Here is a 20893-nt window from a genome sequence, read left to right on the forward strand (position 1 = left end):
CTACAGAGGAGACATGTCTTTTCCTGGAGCTCCCCCCAAAGGAACAGGTGGCACCAGGAAGAAGCCCCAGAAGGGGGTTGGCAGGTGCACACCGCTTCTGTGGGGGAACAACGTGATTTGCCTTGTTGCCCAATAAGAGGAGCCTCAAGAAATGGCTTTTTGGAAGAAACCTTCCAAAACTCCTCTCCCTCTTAGAATTTTGTATGTCATCTGGCGGGTTTCTGGCCATCCTTTGGTGACATGGTGCAGGTAGGGGAAATACGTCATTGTCCATTTCTGGAAATTATCTGGATCCACCCAGTGCTATTAAACTCAGCCTGTAAAACAGGCAAGCACCTCTTGAGTGAAATTTGGCTGATCTTCAGGCTCTTGGTATTTATCTTGTAGAAGCTGCCTCCTGGATCCAAGAACCACACCTGCTTTCTCCCTCCAGGACTAAATATGCTTATGGTGTGTTTTCAGGTTAAAATAGCAACATTTTCTATTTTAAATATTAATATGTTACTTCATAGGCAAAGTAAAAGCAAAAGCTGGCTCACTTGTCAAACCTAATTTCTGGGTCCTGATGGATCTTTCTGGCTGGAGCAATAAAAGCGCTCCTGGTTAAAGAGTGAGGGAGGGAATTAAGCTTGGTGTCTGGCGTGTGAGCCCCTCACAGACCCAGCACAGAAAGTGGGGACCTCTTCCCCTCCAGTTCACAGCTGTCTGAGAAAACAGCTGCCCAGTAGTGACAGGCTTATCTGAATGTTCTGATTGTCACAGATTTTCATTATTGAGATGTTGACTACCACTGGGTTTCCCTTTGGGAGATTCCAAGCAGATTATGCTATGATTTTTCAGAGGGTAAAGAAAGAACAAGTTGAGGTGAATCACAGTGAGTTAACTTGAGTGGTTTGTTTTCTTACATAACTTCCATTCCAAAGCCATTCACTGAGGCCAAGACAGGTTCTTTGTGTCTGTCTCTGTCTCTCTCTGTCCAGTGAATTTGGTCTGAAACCTTTCCCTTACCTGGACATCACTGTCTCCTTAACAGCTGAGCTGTCACTGGGAAGTGAAATTGATTACAATTTTTTTTTTTTTTTAATGCCACAGCTGTTGTTTTTACCTCAGCTGGTTCCCATAATTCCCCAGATGGTAAGCATATGTTTATAGGCACAAAGAGAAAGAAGCTATATGGAATTCCTAATTCTATCACCAATTCTTATTTTTCCTTTCATGCAAAAGTCACATTCGCAGAGCTGGGGAATCTTATACATTGGGAGATTAATATTTCTGTGCATTAAGATTTTGGAAACAGCAGGACAGCTAATGATATGCTAATGAGCTGACAGTTTTTATGGATCGTAATGGAAGTCGACAAGTGTCTTTCTTGGCTTTTATGCAAGCTGGAATATTTTATTAACTGTCTTCAGGGCAGAAATACATAATTGGTTGCATTTTTGAAAATCCTCCTTGTGAGTTTCTCAAGTCTTACTTTTTGTTAGCCTGTTGCCAAAGCTTGGGTCCTTGCCAGCTCATAAACAGAACACATCATCATCCCGTATTTACATGCCCAGCAGGAACTCTCCCCACCCCCTTTCTGTTTCAAAGCAATTTGTTTCAGTGTTTTAGCATACAAAAAGAGAGAACCATTTTCTTCAATGTAAACAGAGATCTGCAGGGAAATAAGAGCTTTAAAAAAGAATTAGCATTTGTTTGGTGGCAAAGCCGCTTTTATTTGTATCAGAAAGCTCTGAATGTTAGAAGGCTTTGTCCAGTCTTAGTTATTCCATACATAAGAGGGTACTAATGGTATATTTTTTCTAATCTTTATTGCATCTTTGTGTATTTCTTACCATGGAATGAGAAATGTTCTTGGAACATGGAAATAATAGGCATTAGCTCCCCAAACAAATACTCATGATGTATAACCTACCTGGTGCAGATTTATGTCCCAGTGCCTGGTGAGCTGAGTGCAGGAGGTAGAGGCTGGCAACTGGTGGATTCAACAAAGCAAAAAAACCTATCCATTTTTTTCCCGCCTTCCACCTATAAACTATAAACTGTTCTAAAAGTTTATTAATTTGGGCTTTGCTCTTTAGGAATTTATTCAGATTCTCAGCTTGGCTGAGATTTAGCTTTGCAGGAACATTGAGAAAATGGATTGTTTAGCAAATTAATAGTGTAAATAAGATTGCAGGGGAGAATATTAAACTACCTAAAAGGGTCTCTTGTTTGATAGCATTAAAAAACTCTTTGAGCAAACTGTTAGCGTCTAATGCAGATAATTTATGTTTGGTTGATTAAGTATCAGATAATCTGTTAAAGCAATTAAGATTGAACCTTATTTCGCAACAGGACCTTGTTCTAGCAACTGTCTTGTTAGCTCCTATGAGACTTTCTCAAATTATCTATTTTTCACTTATACCGTGTTGGAGTAACTTAGCCCTGGGTTTGGAGTTGGTAGACCTGTAATTAATGGCCCAAGATTAAAGTGCCCTTTAGGAAAACTATTCAAGTTGCCAAAGCCTTAGGTTTTTCGTAGGTCAAATTGATGAAGTTCTAGAACCTAGGTGAGGTTTGGTGGGCTGAGGTCCGGAGCCGATGACCAAGAAAGAATTCTTGAGACATCTTTGGTGCAAAATGGTGGTTTATTAAAGCACGGGGACAGGACCCGTGGGCAGGAAGAGCTGCTGCCCCGGGTTGTGAGGGATGGCAGGTTATGTACCTTGCTGTTGGGGGAAGGTGAGGGGAAGGGAGGTTTCAGTGGAGTTTTCATATGCTAAAGAGGGCCTACAAGGTGCCAGGATGTTCCAGGCCTGCCGGAGGCCTTGCCCTTGCTGCTGGATCAATGTTGTCTTTAGACCAGCCATTAACATTAAGATCTTTGGGAGACTTTTTGGTGGGGTGTCACAATCCTGCTATCAATCGTCTTTGTTAGTGAGATTTAGAACATTTGTAAGCCAAGGGAGACTCCGGTCTAGCAGGATTGTGAGCTCTGCAAGTTAACTATTTGCTTATTGTTCATGGCAGTCAGGGCTGCCTGAGGGATGCTACACCTATGGAGGGGTGCGGATGAAATTGGGGGGTGCAAGGCGCCAGCTTTTGCTTTGTCCTCAGCCAGCCTCCTGCTCCCTCATCAAAATGACTGGTGATCTGGTCCTGGATCAGTAGCTGGCCTTGTGTTTCTCAAAATCACCTTGGAAGCTTTTTCAAAATACATCTGATGTGCCCAAGCTCCTCTAAAATTCTAATATGTATTCCTGCTTTAAAAACTGATATCCTACATGATCTTTGTAGACTCTATCGGCTCTGAAAATGATATTGCTCAATATTCTGTAATTCATATTTTTTAGGAATTTGATGCTTTTCAAGTATTTATTGTGCCTGCTATGAGAAATATACCTTAGTAGAAGCTGGAGGGGACCATGAGATGGAAATCTGATTTTGCCTTCATGGTGTTTGTAATCTGGTAATTCTGTCCGTTGCAACTCAGATCCAAATCACTGAGATTTTATTCATGTATTAGCATTTGGATGATGCTTTTGTCACCCCTGGGAACTTTTAATGAATAAAACCTCCTGCTTCCCCCCCTCCTCCAAAAGAAAACCCACAAATGATTGACAACAGAGCAGGGTTTTTTTGTTTTTTTGTTTTTGTTTTTTTAAGTGGAACTCTGACTTTTCATCAGAATCTTCCAGGATAGCTTTTCACAAAGAAGTGTCCTGGGCCCCCTTGACCCTCCTGAAACAGAATTTGAGGCATGACCCAGGAATCTGAATGTTAAACTTGAGGATTTTACTCAAACTTGGTGCTTATGCAAGGTGATTCCTAAGAAACTCAAAGTTTGGGAAGCACTGTCCTGATTGATGGTGTGAAATGCAGCATGGGTCTAAAAAAATGAGATCAGGGGAGGCCAGGTAACAAGGGCCTTCCAGAGTTGCATTTTTCCGGTAAGTGTAGATGCAGTGACAGTTAAATGAGAACAAACAGAAACCCGTGTCATTCTTCTAATTTTGTCTTTGGGAGAAGTTGCAGGGATAGAAGGAACATTATCATCAGTAGATATTGCCAGGTGACTTTGCTGTGAGATGTAAGAGTGAGCTTCGGTATAGGTTTATATTTTATAAAGCCCTTTTCTTTTCTGAAGAAAACTACATGCTTAGCAAATGCTGCTTTTGACAAAGATCCAGGTACAGAACAGTTTATATGGCAATTCAATGCAAAACCTTCTGGTTCCTATTCTGGGGAAGGTGTTAGGATATAGACACATGCATGTGTGTGCATATATACTTGTATATACACATATGCACGCACACATGCTCAGACTTCTTCGGGTTACAGCTAATATTTGTACAGTGTGTGGCTGTCCTTCTTTTAGTTTAGCATGGAATTAAATCCGTTCAAATAAATTCCATTTCCATCTTGATTTATTTGGCAAGAACAAGTATTCATGCCAGTATGTGGGCTGACCTCCGTGACCTTTCCTCAGAGCAAATACCAAGTACTTTGAGTTTTGGTGTTAATGGGCATTGAAAAGCTGTCAGCTCTTATTTCTATTTGTGTTCAAGTCAAGGTCATTAACCTTCACCTAAGGATCTGTAGAACACCCCCCAGTGTGGGTCAGATTAAAAGTGGGAAGGCAGAAGTAATGATGGGGGCAGGTGGAAGGAAGGTGTGGGGGCCGCAGTTTGTAATTTACAATGTAACCAAAATCAGTAGTCACCTTTAAAAATAGGAAAAGGAAAACCAATATGTACTAAATTACCTTGCTACTGAGTGAACAGAAGGGATATCCTTTTCAAATGGATTTCCATTCATTTTTAGAAAGGAAATTAATACTGGGACAAGTATACTCTGGGTTTGAGTGCCATTTCCATGGCTGATTAAAAATAAGAATGGGCTTGGGGTGCCAGGGTGGCTCAGTGGGTTAAAGCCTCTGCCTTTGGCTCAGGTAATGACCTCAGGGTTTTGGGATCAAGCCCAGCATCAGGCTCTTTCCTCAGCGGGGAGCCTGCTTCCCTTCCTCTCTCTCTGCCTGCCTCTCTGCCTGCTTGTGATCTCTGTCTGTCAAATGAATAAATAAAATCTTTAAAAAAAAAAAAAACAAGAATGGGTCTGGTTTTTCCTGGTGCATGTGCTTTCTCTGCTTCCACATCTCCTAGGGTGATCAGCTGTCCCCGTATGCCTATGAGTCTGTTTTAGCACCGGCAGTCCTAGGTCCTGGGAAACCCTAAATCCTGAGCTGACCTGGGATAGCTGGTTACTCTGAATTCACCCGTATTCAACCTATTCAAATCAGACACATGTTTTCTGATGTGTCTCTCCATTCTGTATCATCGTCTTTGATGGAAGCATATAGCTTTGTCTATTTTTTTGTTTAACTTGAAAGGTAGTGAGAGCCCAGAGATCTAAATTGTGACAATCTTGGTTTGAATGACCCAGAACTTGAGTGCTAGAAGGATCTTTAGCGTTTGCATGCAGACTTTTTTCCAGAGGAAGCGACTGAAACTCAGAGCAGGTGTTTGACTGAATGCTTCAAGTTCACTCACTTAGCTTGAGATGGATCCAGAACTTGAGCCCGGGCCTCCTGACTTCCAATCCCATGCTTTTCTCCTGTTTCTCACATGTGCTTGAAAGGTGTCCTGGGCACTCAAAGGCATGATCTTGCTTTGAGAAACTGAGCAACTTTGTGTCAGGAAGAAGCTAATTGCTCTCTGGGATTTCCCACAAAAGACTCTGGATTCATATTGAGAAGCAGTGGTAGGGGTTTCCTCCCCATGGAGGAGGTTGTCTCCTCTTAAAATCACAAATACTGCATCATCCTCAAAGAGGAAGAGGTTAACAAATATATTCAATTCCGAGAAAGAGTCCTATGATCCTGTTATTTCTATTAATGTTTCCAATTCATATTTCGTTCTGAAAAAAATAATCTTCTAAACCTTCTGTTTAGAAGATGAGCACATAATGTTACCCCCTGTGGAAGACTTGCAGCATGATCTTAGGCCTATATTTTATTTACAGATTAAGCTTAATATTCTGAATTGGCTTCTGCATCTTCTGTCTGTTCTGTGATACATCTTTTCTCAAATCAAGAAGAAAAAAACCCCCTAAAACCAAAATCTTGATACTCAACTTAAAAAAAAAAATCCAAAATCCAAGTCAATGTTGTCATTGCAAGATGGCGATCCCATTGACTTTTTTTTTTTTTTAAAGATTTTATTTATTTATTTGACAGAGAGAAGTAGGCAGAGAGGCAGGCAGGGGGTGGGGGAAGCAGAGTCCCTGCTGAGCAGAGAGCTAGATGCAGGGCTCTATCCCAGGACCCTGAGATCATAACCTGAGCCAAAGGCAGAAGCTCTAACCCAATGAGCCACCCAGGTAACCCTCATTTACTTTCTTAAATCAGGTTGTTCTTCCAGACTAAGTTACAGAATGAAAAGACCCCCTTTTACACACAATGTGATGCTGAGCAAGTTTTAGGACTCCCCAACAAACACTCATGTTATTCAGTTAACAGAGAGTGAAGATTGTATGCAATTCTTTCCATGTCTCCTTTTATTTCCTCAATTAAATGAATCAAAAAGATTTAGTCTAATATATTTGTAGTGTCTTTTCTCCCTTGCTTAAAAAAATCACCCAAGTTGGCAAGATTTAATGTTCCAGGATGACTTAGGCATTGAGGAAATTTTAGTTTCATCAGTGTCTTTTTGGTTCAGTAGTTGAAGACCATTTACTGGTAGATCCTTCCTGTTACAATGTCATTCACACCCACCAGTGGTAACTAATGATAGTTTTCTTTTTTCCTTTTTTTAGATTTTTAAAATTTATTTGACAGACAGAGATCACAAGTAGGCAGAGAGGCAGGCAGAGAGAGGGGAGGGAAGCAGGCTCTCTGCTGAGCAGAGAGCCCGATGTGGGGCTTGATCCCAGGACCCTGAGATCATGACCCGAACTGAAGGCAGAGGCTTTAACCTACTGAGCCACCCAGGCACCCCTAATGATAGTTTTCTTAAGACAAATGCACTTTTTAAGATTTCCAGAGGAGGGTGGTTTGGAGTAGCTCACTGGAGACTCAGGGTTTTGAGTGAGGATGCCAGTGTTGTAAAAAACATTGTGCCCTGTAGATAGCATGTGACTATCCAAGGGCCACTGGAACTGGTAACCATAATCTTGATCACCACCTCTCTCTTCTGTTATCAAGGGAATCATCCAAGATGGGAAAATCATCTTTATGCCAAATGGATACATAACTCAATGTCCGAACCTGAATCGCAGTAAGTAGCCACTTGAAACATTTATAAATTTCTAATATTATGTAACTTACTGGTAATAAGCATGTCTCCCGAAGCATACAAAAACTGTGGACTTCTGAGCTAGTGGGGACAGGGAGATAATTTATCATCTATATCATATACTTCTGTGTCTTCCAAGTTTTAAAAAGTTTATGTGTTAAAGATTTACCATCAGAAGGTGAGAAAAAGACTACATTAGCAGTTGGGTTCTATGGTCTGATGCAGGAAGAGAGGTTTAATATGACAGTATAAATAGTAAACATCTGTTTAAATTGCTTGGCTTAGAGGTGAGTTTAGTTTCTCCTCTTCTATGTAATGATTCACAGTTTTCCAGTCACCTCTCAATAAAAATGAGGGCTTAATTTTAATTTAAAAATGTCCTTTGCCTTTTCAGTTAATGGTCCTTTTTTCCTGTTCCTCTCTTTCTCCCTGTTAATAAGAGGAGAAGACCAAGACCTGAAATCCTGGGTGATTTCCCTCCAATTGCAAAGTAATACTTAACCAGAAAAGCAAAACCCCTTCAACATAGCCAAGCAACTATTGTTGTAAAAATTTCGTTGTTGTATTAGCACTGTATCAACATTTCTTATTATTTTCTCTGTTGAGCTTGTCCAACTTGCAGTGATTTCTTAAGCCTGGTGCAAGGAATAATGGATTTGCAAGAGCTCTTGGCCAAGATGACTGCTAAAGTAGGTATCTAAATTTTACTCGTGATGTTTCATTTCTTTCTTAGTCCTATCTGGAATTTCAAGCCATATGCTATAATGGAAACATTTTTAGCCTTGGCATCTGCAATATGTTACTATAAAAATGGTTTATGCTTACTTCAAATAGGACTACCTATAGAAAACATGACCATTTACCTCTTTGATACTATTTGGCTGTATCAAAATGTTAACTTGAATAATGTTTGGAGGAAAGAGGCTGTATGTATCACTGTGGATTCCCTGGGAGAGGAAAAGGAATTTGCCCACTGGCCATTCAACTAGTAACACTGTGAGATGATAGATGGTCAGAGGCACTGCTGCTTATAAGCTAATGTGTTTTGAATGTAAGAATAATTGCCAATAATCAGAAGGGGCAAAATATTCATTGTGAGGAACCGATTACTGTCACGAGAAGGCATTATATCACATTTCTAAGATGTGATTTATTTCAGGACTGGTCTTGAGTTAAATAGTGGAGGAGGCAAACTTTGCCTGTTATCACATTCAGTTTTATAGTTGTACATCTTTTCCTTCTCTCCATCATCCAGTTAACAAGCATTTTTTGAGGATCTTCTATTGGCCACTGTGTCAGACACAAAGGAGGCGGTAATGAACAAGGCACTATGGCTACTCCAGAAGATACTGAGGGTGGAACCAAAAATGTAGACAGTTAGAGGGTTTGGTATGTGAGGTTTAGATTTATAACAAAAAGCCCTGAGCCTTGTGTTGAAAGGCACTGGATAAATGGAAAATATGTCTGATGCTATTGTTATGATACCAATCAGTCGTGCATGGGAGTCCCAGCCTAGGGCGAAGAAGGAATTAGCTTGGGCCAAAGGGACATTATAATCTGTGAAAGGAAAAATTTTAATAACAGAGAAAATGATACATTAATCCTATGCCACCTGCGGCTATGACTGCTCCCAGCCATGAGCCAAGCAACATGAAGGGGGGAAAATTTAGTAGGTTGTTAAGTGTTTGGGAGGCAGGGCTATGCTTTGGACCCATCCGGTGTGCTGCCGAAGATAAGGTTTCTCTTTCAAACCAGTTTTGGGCCAGGTTGTCTTTTGTCTGGAAAGGAGAGACAGAACACTTTTGTTGGAGACCCCAAGACTAGAGAGCTGAAGCATTAGCCTTTTGGTTCAGAGTACAGTGGAAATGTGAAATGCAGCCAATTATTTGCCTTCCCGGCTTCTGGCATATAGAGGCTTATGTTTTTAATTCATCGGGAGCAGCTTGATCTCAATAGTGTTGATTATATTATAGCTTGCTACCAGATTTTTGGAACGACAAACATGCCACTCAGTCTAAGGTGATTGTGGTTCCCGGCTTTAAGGATGCTCCTTTCTTTCTCGTTCTTTCCTTCTGCAGAGAATGTCATTTTTCTCTTTCTAGCCATACATTATCTAGGAGCCACATTGAGCTCTGTCCTCCAAATGTTATTATGTAAAATGGGCATTTGTGAGGCAGTAGATATCTAATTGTGGGCAAATTGCAAGCAGAAAATGGTTTCATCCACCTTCTAAACCCTGCCTCTGGCTCTTTGGAAGATTTATAAGTCTGTTTCTTCCAAACCGTGAATAGAATTATAATCAGAAAACCAAGGACTTCATTTTCAGTGGAAGATTTTGGAATCTACAGTAATCTAGAAGAGGACCATTGGTAAACTTGTTAAGAAGGATTAGCTAGTTAATTTTAGGCTCTGTAGGCCAAGAGGCAAAATAGAAAATATTATGTATAAATTTATTTAAATATAATCATTTGAGATATGAGCACTAAAAAATGTAAAAATCATTCTTAGCTCATAGGTCAGAGGAAAGTGAGTGGTGGGCCAGATTTGGTCCATGGGCCGAAATTTGTCAACTCCTAATTTAGAAAATGCTGGAAAGTCAGTCATAGGAGGTAATATTTACAGAGTATTTGCTGTGTGTTAGTTACAATGCTTAAATGTTTTGTATTCCCTATCACTTTAATCCTCACAACAGCCCTGTGAGTTGGGGTTGATTTATTAGCTCGCTTCCCAGATGAGAAGACTCAGTTTCAGGAATGTTATGTTAACTCTTCCCAAGACCATGGATGGCAGAGCTGGGACGCAGGCTCAGATCCTGAAAGCTGCATCATGACCAAGAAAGTTTGTAGTTGGAGAAGAGAGGATTAGAAAGAGGAACAAAAGACATAAAGAAGGAAAGACTGATGGAGAGAGGCAGGTTGGCCGCTACCAGCTTGGGGATGGAAAGACCTGTGAGAACAGTGGGCCAAATGGAAGACAGGAATGTGTATTCTGATGGAACCTGCTGGGAGCGAAACCTGAGCATGAAGCCTGTAGTAGCTTTTGGAGGGGAAAGTCAGGGCAAGAACAAGGCTCTTAAACTCACCCTTTTGTTTATAATCTGTTGTTTTCCTTGGAAATCTGTTTGGATGTTGAGTCCTAGGTTCCCATGCTGTGTGTTTCTGGCAGGACCATGCAGAGCCCCTTATATTCCATGATCTCCTTAAAGGTTTTCAGATCATCAAGGCTTCCCAGAATCACACTGCAAACCTAGGATAAACCAGGTGAATTCTTAGCCAAGAATTCTTCAATAATTCTCAAAGAATATTGTTCCCTCTTGTCTGTGCCAGTCTGAACAGGAAGGCCTTCTTTCTGTGCTTCATGTAAACCTTGTTTCCTTTACGTGTACTCTTACACTGAGGATTACAGGCCTTTGAGGCCACATCTTTATGTGGGAGTTTCCTTTAAGAGCTCCCAATATGGGCAGACCCTGCTCTCTAACACCTCTCCCCTTTACCTTGTGTAGCCATCAAGGTGGGACCTTGGAGGCTCATTGACCTTCTCCCAGTTGGTGTTTCTCCATATGTAAAAGGGTGACAATTAATTTTGGTTTTATGAAGATCCCATGAGACCAGACAAGTGAGATTTAAGGGTCTGGTATGGTGGATCCGTATACAGTAGGCACTCACTAAGCTGTAGTTGTTCATTTTGTTGTTAAACCTAGAAAAAAATGGACAGCCACTAGGAGAGATGTCCACCTTGCCTGGCAACAGCCATGAGTTGCTATCGAGTTCCTGGTCTTAGAGTTAGGTGCCAGGAGGTCTTGGAAGACCATGGAAAGTCCTTACACGGTATCCTAGCAGAAGGCTATGGCATCTTACCAGAGAGCAAGCCCACTGCACAAGCTGGGTAGGAGTTGGGAGCCATAATCACATCAAACAGATGTACCACCAGATGAGCTCAGGGCTCTGCCCAGGAGGGCTTGCTCTTTCTTTTCTCTCTTCAGGAGAGAGGGTGCTGCAGAATGACTATACCCTTGCTGAACACAGGACGTATCATGGGAGGAGCTTACATGTACCTTCAGGTCAAGGTTCATAAGAGCCCTCTTTGAAAAATCCTGGCATCCTGGCACAGTGAACCTTTTTCAAGGTAGAGAAGTACAGGGAAGGTGTCTTCTGTCCCATTCCCTAAGCCATCTGCAAGAGACCACTGGTCCCTGGCTTCCTCTGGGAGTTCTCTCGGGTAGTCCTGAGGTTGTGGGAATGAACCCACTGCTGGGCTGGCTACCTCGTGATGGGGTCGGGACCTATCTTGCTCTTGTATCCCACCTGTCCTGTCATTGCATTCTGCCTGCACGCTCAGGAAGAAGGGATGCTGGAGACTGGGAATTTGATTACTGACACTCAAATCTTTGACAAATCTATTTATGCAAATCAAGCAGCTCTTGGAGTGGCATTTCAGCTTGTAACATATTTAATTTTGAGACTTGCATTGTTGGGAGGAGCTCAATAGTGATTTTTCCAGTTAAGCTTAAAAGTTTAACACAATAAAAGACTTTTTCCCCCTTCGATGTAGCAAATGCCAAATAAATAGCATTTCAAAGAAAGAAAAGCGCACCCCACTGCACGACTAATGTACTCATCCATTTGTTGACCTCTTGCTGTGAAAAAGTCCTCCGATGTCTGTCTTTGAATGTGTACAGTTAAGAATAAATAATTCTGCCCATCGTTGCTTAGATAAATGCATGAACAAAGATAAGACTGAACACAGGTGTAGATTTGTTTCTGGATCTATTTTGGATCTGTAGGCATTCTTGGAGGAAATGGCAGGTAGTGTAGAAATAGCTTTTGAAAATGAATTTGGGTAAAATCAGCATGCTAATACCAATCACAAATTGTAAGTCATTTTTTGGTTCAGAGCAGTTTTTCTCCTTTCATTGTTCCCTAGTATTTAACCCGGGGAAGAAGAAAGGTAAAGTTACATAGTAAGTGTCTTTGAAAAATTAGCTTTTTGCTTTAATATGTCTTTGCTTTTGTGCCTTTCTCATGCACTTTTCTTATTACAGAGATTAGGGCTTTTCAGTGTTGTCAGAAAAGGCTAAATGTATTAAAAAGTAGAAACAGAGTTCAGAAGGGAACCATCTGCCCTGAGAATAACTTCCATTGAAACTGAGGTTTTCTTGGTATTGAGTTTTGTAGGTGAGCATAGCTCAGTTTTGTTGGACAGTATGGGAAATTGACGATACTGCCTTTAGGCAAATTCCTGGGTTTTCAGGAAACTTGGGCAGTCACAGAATTGCTTTTGGAGTCATTTAGTCTTCAAGTTTCTTAGAGTGGTGTAGGCAATAGATTATTGGAGATTTTCAGAGTAATGCTCATTTCTTCTCACAGATGCCCTGTTCTCAGCCACTTTTAGGAGGGACGCAGGTCTAGTTGAACTCTTTTTCAACCCAGGCTCATCCATTAGTCAGTACCCTTTTGTAGGATCTACAGGGGCTATAGAAGTGAAGAAAAGGTAATATTCAGTGAGCTGTCACTACCTCTTACCTATATGTGGTTTTACTCACTTAACCTCACCAAATTCTAAGAAGTGTATTTAATATGTCCCCTAAAAAAATTGCCAAATAACTTAACTCTCATGGACTCCAGAAACTCTCATTAAGCCAGAGCTTTACATGAATCTGAATTTTTAGAAGATGGTGCATGTGGGAATGGTCCCAGGGGGCTAATATTTTTGGCATAGTTAACTCTGCATTCTGATGGTGGTGCAGGTGCTTTGTCTAGCATCCTATTTGTTTTTTCCCCTGCCCACAAAAGGCAGGTGGGGAACTATTTTTCTTGAGAGATTCTAAACTTTTGGAGGAAGAGAATGAAATAAATGACAAAAGCCAAATTTGGAATTACATGTGGATTCCATTTTTATTTTTATTTATTTTTTATTATTATTTTTAAAGATTTTATTTATTTATTTGACAGGCAGAGATCAAAAGTAGGCAGAGAGGCAGGCAGAGAGAGAGGGGGAAGTAGGCTCCCCGCCGAGCAAAGACTCCAATGCAGGGCTTGATCCCAGGACCCTGGGATCATGATCTGAGCCAAAGGCAGAGGCTTTAACCCACTGAGCCACCCAGGCGCCCCAGTGGATTCCATTTTTAGACAGTGGTGCTCAGCAGTGCTGGTAGGAGTGATTGAGAGGAACACGTAAGGAATGGAACCACAGTTAGCATAGAAAGATTTGGGAAGTGCTCAACCCATATTCAACCATTATATTTAAAATATTGGCTTGAAATGGTCTTGGTTGGACCAGAGACTGGATTGCTCTATGTGGGGAAAATACTAAAGACACAGGGGTACAAGTATGTAGAGAAAGAAAATAGAAACTCCTTGGACTTAGAAAGTAGTATATTTTTCAATCAAGGCAGTCTCTAAAGAAAAAGGGGTAATGGTAATACTGCTATTGGATCGAGTTCACTTGAGTATGTGTGAGATTCTGTCTCCAAAAGTTGAATTTTTTCCCCCACCATATGTTTGAAGGCGACTGCAGTAGGCTGCATGGAACGTGATCAGGAGAGAGGCTTGGCCTCCTGTGGTGTGATCTCTTCAGTGAACAGGGTGGTGCTGAGTGTGGCCCAGAGCAGGTGTGAAGACAGGCTGACCTCAGATGTTTGGAAAGAGTAGGTTGCTTATGACTGGTTAGAAGACAAAAGTAGGTCGGATAGGAAAAGTGGGGAGAGATTTCACTGCTCCCACCAAGAAAGAGGTTTCAAAACATCCAGAGCTCACCAAAAAAGTTTTTAAGGGTAGTGTTCTTCTGCCGTAGATGTGCGAAGAGAGGCTGGTGAGTCACTGAAAGGGGTTACTTGTCACGACCTTCCAACCTCATGACTCTTTTCAAGTCTGAGATTCTAAGGTTCTGCGATTACTGATAATAGTTGCGGGACCTGTGAAAATGGAACAGGCTTCTCCCTAAATCCTGACCTGACCCATTGGTTTGGTTGCCTCTTGTCACCTTTGAACACCAAAGTGGATTTCTGGGGCATTCATTCTGGGGATCCTGAGCAGGGGAGAAACCAGATCCTTGTATGCATTTCGCTTTTCCTGGCCCCAGCTCCCAGGAATTTTTCAGAAGAGAGGAAGCGGTGACTTCCTGCCTGAAAACCGTGGCACTCTGGTTAGTGTGTGAACACGGAGAGAATGGTGGGAGATAAATGTTAGTGCATCGGGGTTGCTGATGAGATCTCCTGTAAACATTGTAATGAGTCCTTGAGAACACATTCATTATGAGTGTTTCTGTGTGGGCCTGAGCTGGAAGCACACATGTTTATGTACACTCATGAGGTCCCTGAGATACAGTTTAATGTCTCATTTGGTGCTCATTAGACCGTAGGAGCCAATATGTCTTCAGTTTAGAATGATTCCACCTCATGGTTTTTGTTTTTGTTTCTGGTTTTTTTTTTTTTTTTTTTTTTTTTAATAATCTGGCTAAGAATAAGTTAGCTACTCTGAGCATTTATTTTTTCCTTCTCCTTGGATTTCCTGCCCCCACCCCCCCATTAGCTTTGTTAGGGTAATGCAACTGAATGAAAGTAATTACACCTAGTAACTTTTATTTGCAGTTAAATTATGCAGAGACGAGACTTAGTCAGTTGGAAAACTGTCACTGCGAGAAGACCTGCCAAGTGAGTGGACTTCTCTATAGAGATCAAGACTCCTGGGTTGATGGGGATCACTGCCGGAACTGCACTTGCAAAGTAAGCCTCTTTGTCAATAAACAGAGTGGTGGGGGGGGGGCATTTTCACTAATTGTATAATCTGATCTTGCAGTGTACAATGCTGACTTTAGGAAGTCTGTATGATCTTTCCACCAATAAGCTTCTGCCTAGCAACCTGTGCCATTGTGAGGGGAACCCAGAAGAGTGTCATTTCATCTCTAAGTACTTGGAAGTTAAAATCAGCTTCTATTTGACAGCATACTCTAATATGACCTAACATTGTTACTAACAGACTTAGTGCGTGGAGTTTGAGGATTGAGAATATCAGAGGGAGGAAGGGACTTCCGTGATTTTTCAAGCAACCTAACAGTTAGCGTCAGTCACAGCTTTTCACTGCTAGAATACATTTTTTTTTTTTTAAGGTTTTATTTATTTATTTGACAGAGAGAGATCACAAGTAAGCAGAGAGGCAGGCAGAGAGAGGGGGAAGTAGGCTCCCCACTGAGCAGAGAACCTAATGCGGGGGCTCGATCCTAGAACCCTGAGACCATGACCCGAGCCGAAGGCAGAGGCTTAACCCACTGAGCCACCCAGGTGCCCCTAGAATACATTTTAGAATGAGGTATAGTTAGTTAGTTTCTAGATGTTTTTATTGTAATTTACAAGGTCTCTGTCATCTGTTTCAGAGACTTGCAAGACCCATCTTCCCCTCCCCCAGCCCCACCCCTCCCTCCGACTTCCAGGGTATCCATCATCTGTTTACTCCATCTCTTTCAGAGAATTCAAGAGCACCCCCAAAATTAGTCTGTGAACTCTGTGCAGTTGAAATTATTTGATAACTATCTGAAGGATGCCTTTGTGTGGGGAAAATACAAAATGGATTGTTAGGGCCTCAGTAATGATTGACAGGGTCTGCAGAAGGTGTTATTTATGTTCTTGGAAAAAATAGGCTTTTGTTTTCTGCCTAATCTACTTAGCCCACATGGGCAGGTGGAATGAAGGCAGTGATGTATATCAAAAAAGTAATTGAGGTGGCACAGGTTCATCTGGGCTGCAGAAAATGCTTCATTTGTGATCCTCGAGTAGACTGGGAATTCCTCACACTGCTTCTCTTTCCCTGATGAGATTTCTGAGATGCCAAGTGAGCTTTTGCCAAAAAGGGAAATTTCAAAGAGCACTTCTGAGATTCCTTTCCCTGTGTTTCCTTCCTCAGAGTGGCACTGTCGAGTGTCGAAGGATGTCCTGTCCCCCTCTCAATTGCTCCCCGGACTCCCTCCCCGTGCACATTGCTGGCCAATGCTGTAAGGTCTGCAGACGTAAGTACTGACTGAGGGTCAGAGTGGTCCTCTGTGCTTTGAGATTTTTTCCCCCCTAATGTTTAGGCCCCAACTGATGAACATTGATGACATGAATTACCAGAAGTTGATACTAAATGTATGACAAGAAGAGCTTCCTATGTTAATCAGCTGTGATGTGCAGATACTTTATATAGGCTTTTTTTTTTTTTTAAATCTCCTATCAACTCTAATTACTATTCTTTCCATTCCCTATAGAAGGAACTGGTGTTCACAGGGATTAACTACTTGTCTAGGGTCAAACCTCTGGTGTAATGGGTTGTGTTGATCATGAGGTTGTAATTCCAAAGCTCCATATGCTTTGGTCCTTCTTCTTCTGAATGATGAAGTTTAAGGTCCAGATTCTATAGGCTTTCTGAGGTCTTCGCCAGATTTCCTGTTACTAAAATGCCTTTGTTAGAAATTTTGAGATGAGCTTCAGTTAAGATACTGACACAAGTGCCTTCAGAGTTGGCTTGTCCAAGCTACAGGATTTAAATACTCTTAGTCTGTTTTGCAAAGGACACCTTTTCAGATGAAATAGTGAAATGAGCCTGGAGACCAGCCGTAAGAGTAAAAGCTGTCATTAAGAATGCTTGGCAGGTGCCATTTACTATGTAGGTGCTACACTTCTGTTCGCTTACTGACTACTCACTACAGTCCTTTGGGTGGGGATAATTCTCCCTGTTTTACAGGAAGCTTAGGGAAGTTAACTTACCAAGGTCGCAACCCTTGTAAGTGACCCTGGTGAGATAGGAAGCTTATGGTGCCTGATGACGAAGCCCATTGTCTTTTCATCCATCCATAGGGTCTTCTGTAGCAAGAGTCTATGTTAGACACTTGTCGTCATTTTAAGGTCATTTCTTTACCAAAAATACCATCATCAATGCATCTTCTAAACCCAGTGGTATAGCTTTTTGCCAAGAGCAGCCTTTCTCCTAAGAGGACAGTAGAGGTGGGGATTGCTTGTCTGGTCACACCAGCCCGGAACTTTCTTGGACTTTTTCAAAAGGGCCTTGGAAAGATCCTTCCTCCTTGTGGTTGGCGCAGTACACCTACTGGTCTGGAGGATGGGCTTGGAGTTGATCTAAAAAGAGAAACTTCCTTGTTTGTTTTAAGCACTTTGGAAAGCCCCATTGGGCAATCCAGGTAGCTCAGACGCTGAGATGTTGACTTGGTACTTTGATCCTATCAATGATGGAAAGGTTGTCGGTACAGGTTATTATTATTTTTTTTTCCCAAACTCGATATTCTACCAGTGAACAGACGAAGAGGATGAAAAACTACTGGGAATTTGTTTAAAAAATAAGTTACTTCTAGTCCATTATTTTGAGTTCTCTGGATAGGTCTGTGAATAGTGTCTCTAGGAAGTTGTTTGAACATGGGAAGAGATGAGTCTTTCAGCTGTTTTGTGTTTTACTCTTTTGATTTTCTAATTATAGATGCAGTGTGTGTCTTGTGTGACGTTTGAACTCACTGGAGTAAAGAGGATGGAAAAAGGATCTCCTAACACCACTACTCGGGAATAATCACTCTTGAAATTTCAGTGGATTTCATTTTTAAAAATTCTATTTTGTGTGAGGTTGAGATTTTATTGTGCAGATAATTTTTATCCTGCTTCATTGATTTACTTACACACACACACACACACACACACACATACACGGACTTTGTGCCCAACATAGGGATGGAACTCATGCCCCTAAGATCGAGTCACATATTCTACCAACTGAGCCAGTCAGGCATCCCCACTGACTTACTATTATGACTTGAGTGTATTTCTGTGCTTTAAAGAACACTGTATAAACTTTTTAAAAGAATTCATTTAAAGTAAATTAATTAACAAATAGTATTAGTTTCAGAGGTGGAGTTCAGTGATTCATCAGTCTTCTTCTTCTTCTTCTTTTTTTTTTTTTAAGATTTTATTTATTTAGGGGTGCCTGGGTGGCTCAGTGGGTTAAAGCCTCTGCCTTTGGCTCAGGTCATGATCCCAGGGTCCTGGGATCGAGCCCCGCATCGGGCTCTCTGCCCAGCAGGGTGCCTGCTTCTCGTCCTCTCTCTCTGCCTGCCTCTCTGCCTACTTGTGATCTCTGTCAAATAAATAAATAAAATCTTAAAAAAAAGATTTTATTTATTTGACAAGAGAGAGAGAGATCACAAGTAGGCAGAGAGACAGGCAGAGAGAGAGGGTGAAGAAGGCTCCCTGCTGAGCAGAGATCCTGATGCTCAGGATCCTGATGCTGAGCAGAGATCTCAATCCCAGGACCCTGAGATCATGACTTGAGCCAAAGGCAGAGGCTTTAACCCACTGAGCCACCCAGGTGCTCCTGTTTCATTGTTCTTGATTGCATAATTTATTTAACCATTCTCCAATTTTCCCACTTTTCACGATTATAAATTACTCTTTAATAACATGCTTTGTATAGAAAACATACTTTGTAGTTTATATTTTCTTAAGATACCGTTCTCCAGAGTAGAATCAGTGGGCCGAAACACTGCCATTTTCAAGGCCCCTCATGTATGTCACATTGTCCCCTCAGTAGAAGTGTGGGGATAGTCACTTTTCTTTGTTCCAATTCCTTTGAGAGTTTTAAGTTTTGAAAAATATTTTAGGAAGTTACATGATTTTACCAACATGCTGATATACAGCTAATTAAAATATCAGTTGTGCTTTTCTTTTTTGTTTTGTTTTGTTTTTTGTCTTTTTTTGTTTTTTTTTTTATTTTTTCTTTTTGTTTTGTTTTTGCTTTTGGAATTCATAGCAGTTTAGCTAGACAGTACTAATTTTCTCAGCAGTTCCAGTTGGTTTGTAGTTTAACAAGATGGTAATAAAAATAAATGAGTGAATTCTAGGTAAGAAGAAAAAATGTAAACCACAAAGAAATGATGCAAAGTTCCCTGGATATTTCAAAGGTTAAGAACCTCTGGTTTCGAGGGCTTTCATTTCTTCATAGTTGTTAACAGAAATACACATTAGGCAGTTAGTACTAGTGCCTGGAGTAGTGATAAATGAGCCCTCTGTGCTTCAGAGGGTTCACTTTCAAGGTAGGTGATTTACAGTGTCTGGAATTCGCAGTGCGGTCACATTAGGCACATGGATAAGGCACTATCAGACCACACACGGATGGCTTGTGGGACAGTGCTGGGGAGATTAGGGAGACAGGTGCAGTAGACCTGGGGTGCTCCCTGGAGGAAGTGGAGCCAAACTAAACGTTTTTAGCCTTCCGGAAGATGAGTGGGTTGCACAGTGGAGAGGAGCAGAGGAGAATGAGGATGAATAAAGCAGAGTTCCAACACTAGCAGGTAGAATTTCTAGGAGTTTCAAATACGTTCATATCAGAAGAAGATATGGAGATATTTACTTTCATTGTCGGTTTGGATAAAATTTCCTAAGCTTCTGTTTGTGTTTGGGTGGACCAGTGCTCTGGAAACTCTGAGAAAAGGTATTGATCGGCTCAGGCAAAAGGAGCTATACATAAAAGCAAATGGTTTGGCTGGCTGGCTGACTTCCTAAGTGTCGACGCACTTCCCATGGCCTCAGGACCTGCAGCACTTAAAGATGGGGGGGTTTGTTTGGGAATAGGAAAAAGAATTTGGTCTAAGTGTTCATGTCTTTTTCCATGCTGGAAAAAGAGCTTTGTCCTTGGGTTTTGATCAAAAGGCCCTGACACTCATGTAGTCTCCACGGACAGGGCAGCTTTCGTTACGGAGGTTTTCAGATCAGATACTACGATGGGCTTCTCTCTCAGGAGAGTCTTCTAGATTCCTCACTTGTGGACATGATGGTCCAGGAATTTATTCCCAGGGTTCCACTCTGACCTACTAATCCAGCATCTCTGAACAGCCGGTGCGCTGCGGGCTGTCTTCTGGTAGACTGACTTGAGAACTACCGCAGAGCGTGGGGAGGGAGAGAGAGGATGATGGACAGGCAGTCTTCAGTTCTGCAACACAGCACTTGCACGGGAAAAGAGGTGGTAGAGGGTAGGGGTTACTCTGTTTGGTAGCAGGGTCTAGAGGCAGGGATCTGCGAAGGTGGGTGTGGGATAGGGGATGACCGTCGTATTCCTTTGAATTCATGCCGTCATTCGCACTCCGGTTCCTCTCCCAACATTGTCCTTCCCTCTGGGTACAACTGTGTGCACATGTGGAAAATTTGTTCTGTGTCAGGTGCTATATTTAGCCCTTCCAGTGACCTGAACACAGCCCCCACTATTACCCCATTTTATGGGTGAGGGATTGAAGCACAGAGACGTAACTTACCCAAGGTCTCTCAGCCTTGGTGGAGCCAAAATAAAGCCCAGGTGGTCTCTGGCTCCAGAGCTGGTGCTCTTAACCCATCTCCTGTCCCCACTGCGGTCTAGGGAGATGGACGCACCCCACATTGCAACAGAGTATTGTGGAACATGCTTGTGGAGCAAGAAGCAGAGGTAGCATAGAGAAGGGAGTGATTAACTCCCATCAGAAGCGGGTGCGTATGAGGAAGACATCACAGGGTGAATTACAGTTGAGTAGGCTGTTTATTAAATAAATAGAAGTTTGCCACGTTGACAAGGTAGGCGGGAACACACCTAATAGATTCATACATGCAAAAGTCAAGGAAG

General features: G+C 41.8%; 1 protein-coding gene across 2 annotated transcripts in view; it reads left to right on the top strand.

The window, feature by feature from the left end:
• The window catches only part of NELL1 (neural EGFL like 1), an 823138-nt gene that overhangs the window by 177224 nt on the left and 625021 nt on the right, over nt 1–20893 (top strand). For both annotated transcript variants that reach the window (XM_082747362.1, XM_082747363.1), the window contains exons 6-9: nt 7184–7256; nt 7881–7963; nt 14863–14997; nt 16172–16274. In XM_082747362.1, coding sequence (XP_082603488.1) covers nt 7184–7256; nt 7881–7963; nt 14863–14997; nt 16172–16274 — 394 coding nt within the window. The remainder of the gene's footprint in view (nt 1–7183; nt 7257–7880; nt 7964–14862; nt 14998–16171; nt 16275–20893) is intronic.

This window comes from Mustela nivalis (genome assembly GCF_964662115.1).
Source record: "Mustela nivalis genome assembly, chromosome: 9".
In the NCBI taxonomy this organism is placed as follows: Eukaryota; Metazoa; Chordata; class Mammalia; order Carnivora; family Mustelidae; genus Mustela; species Mustela nivalis.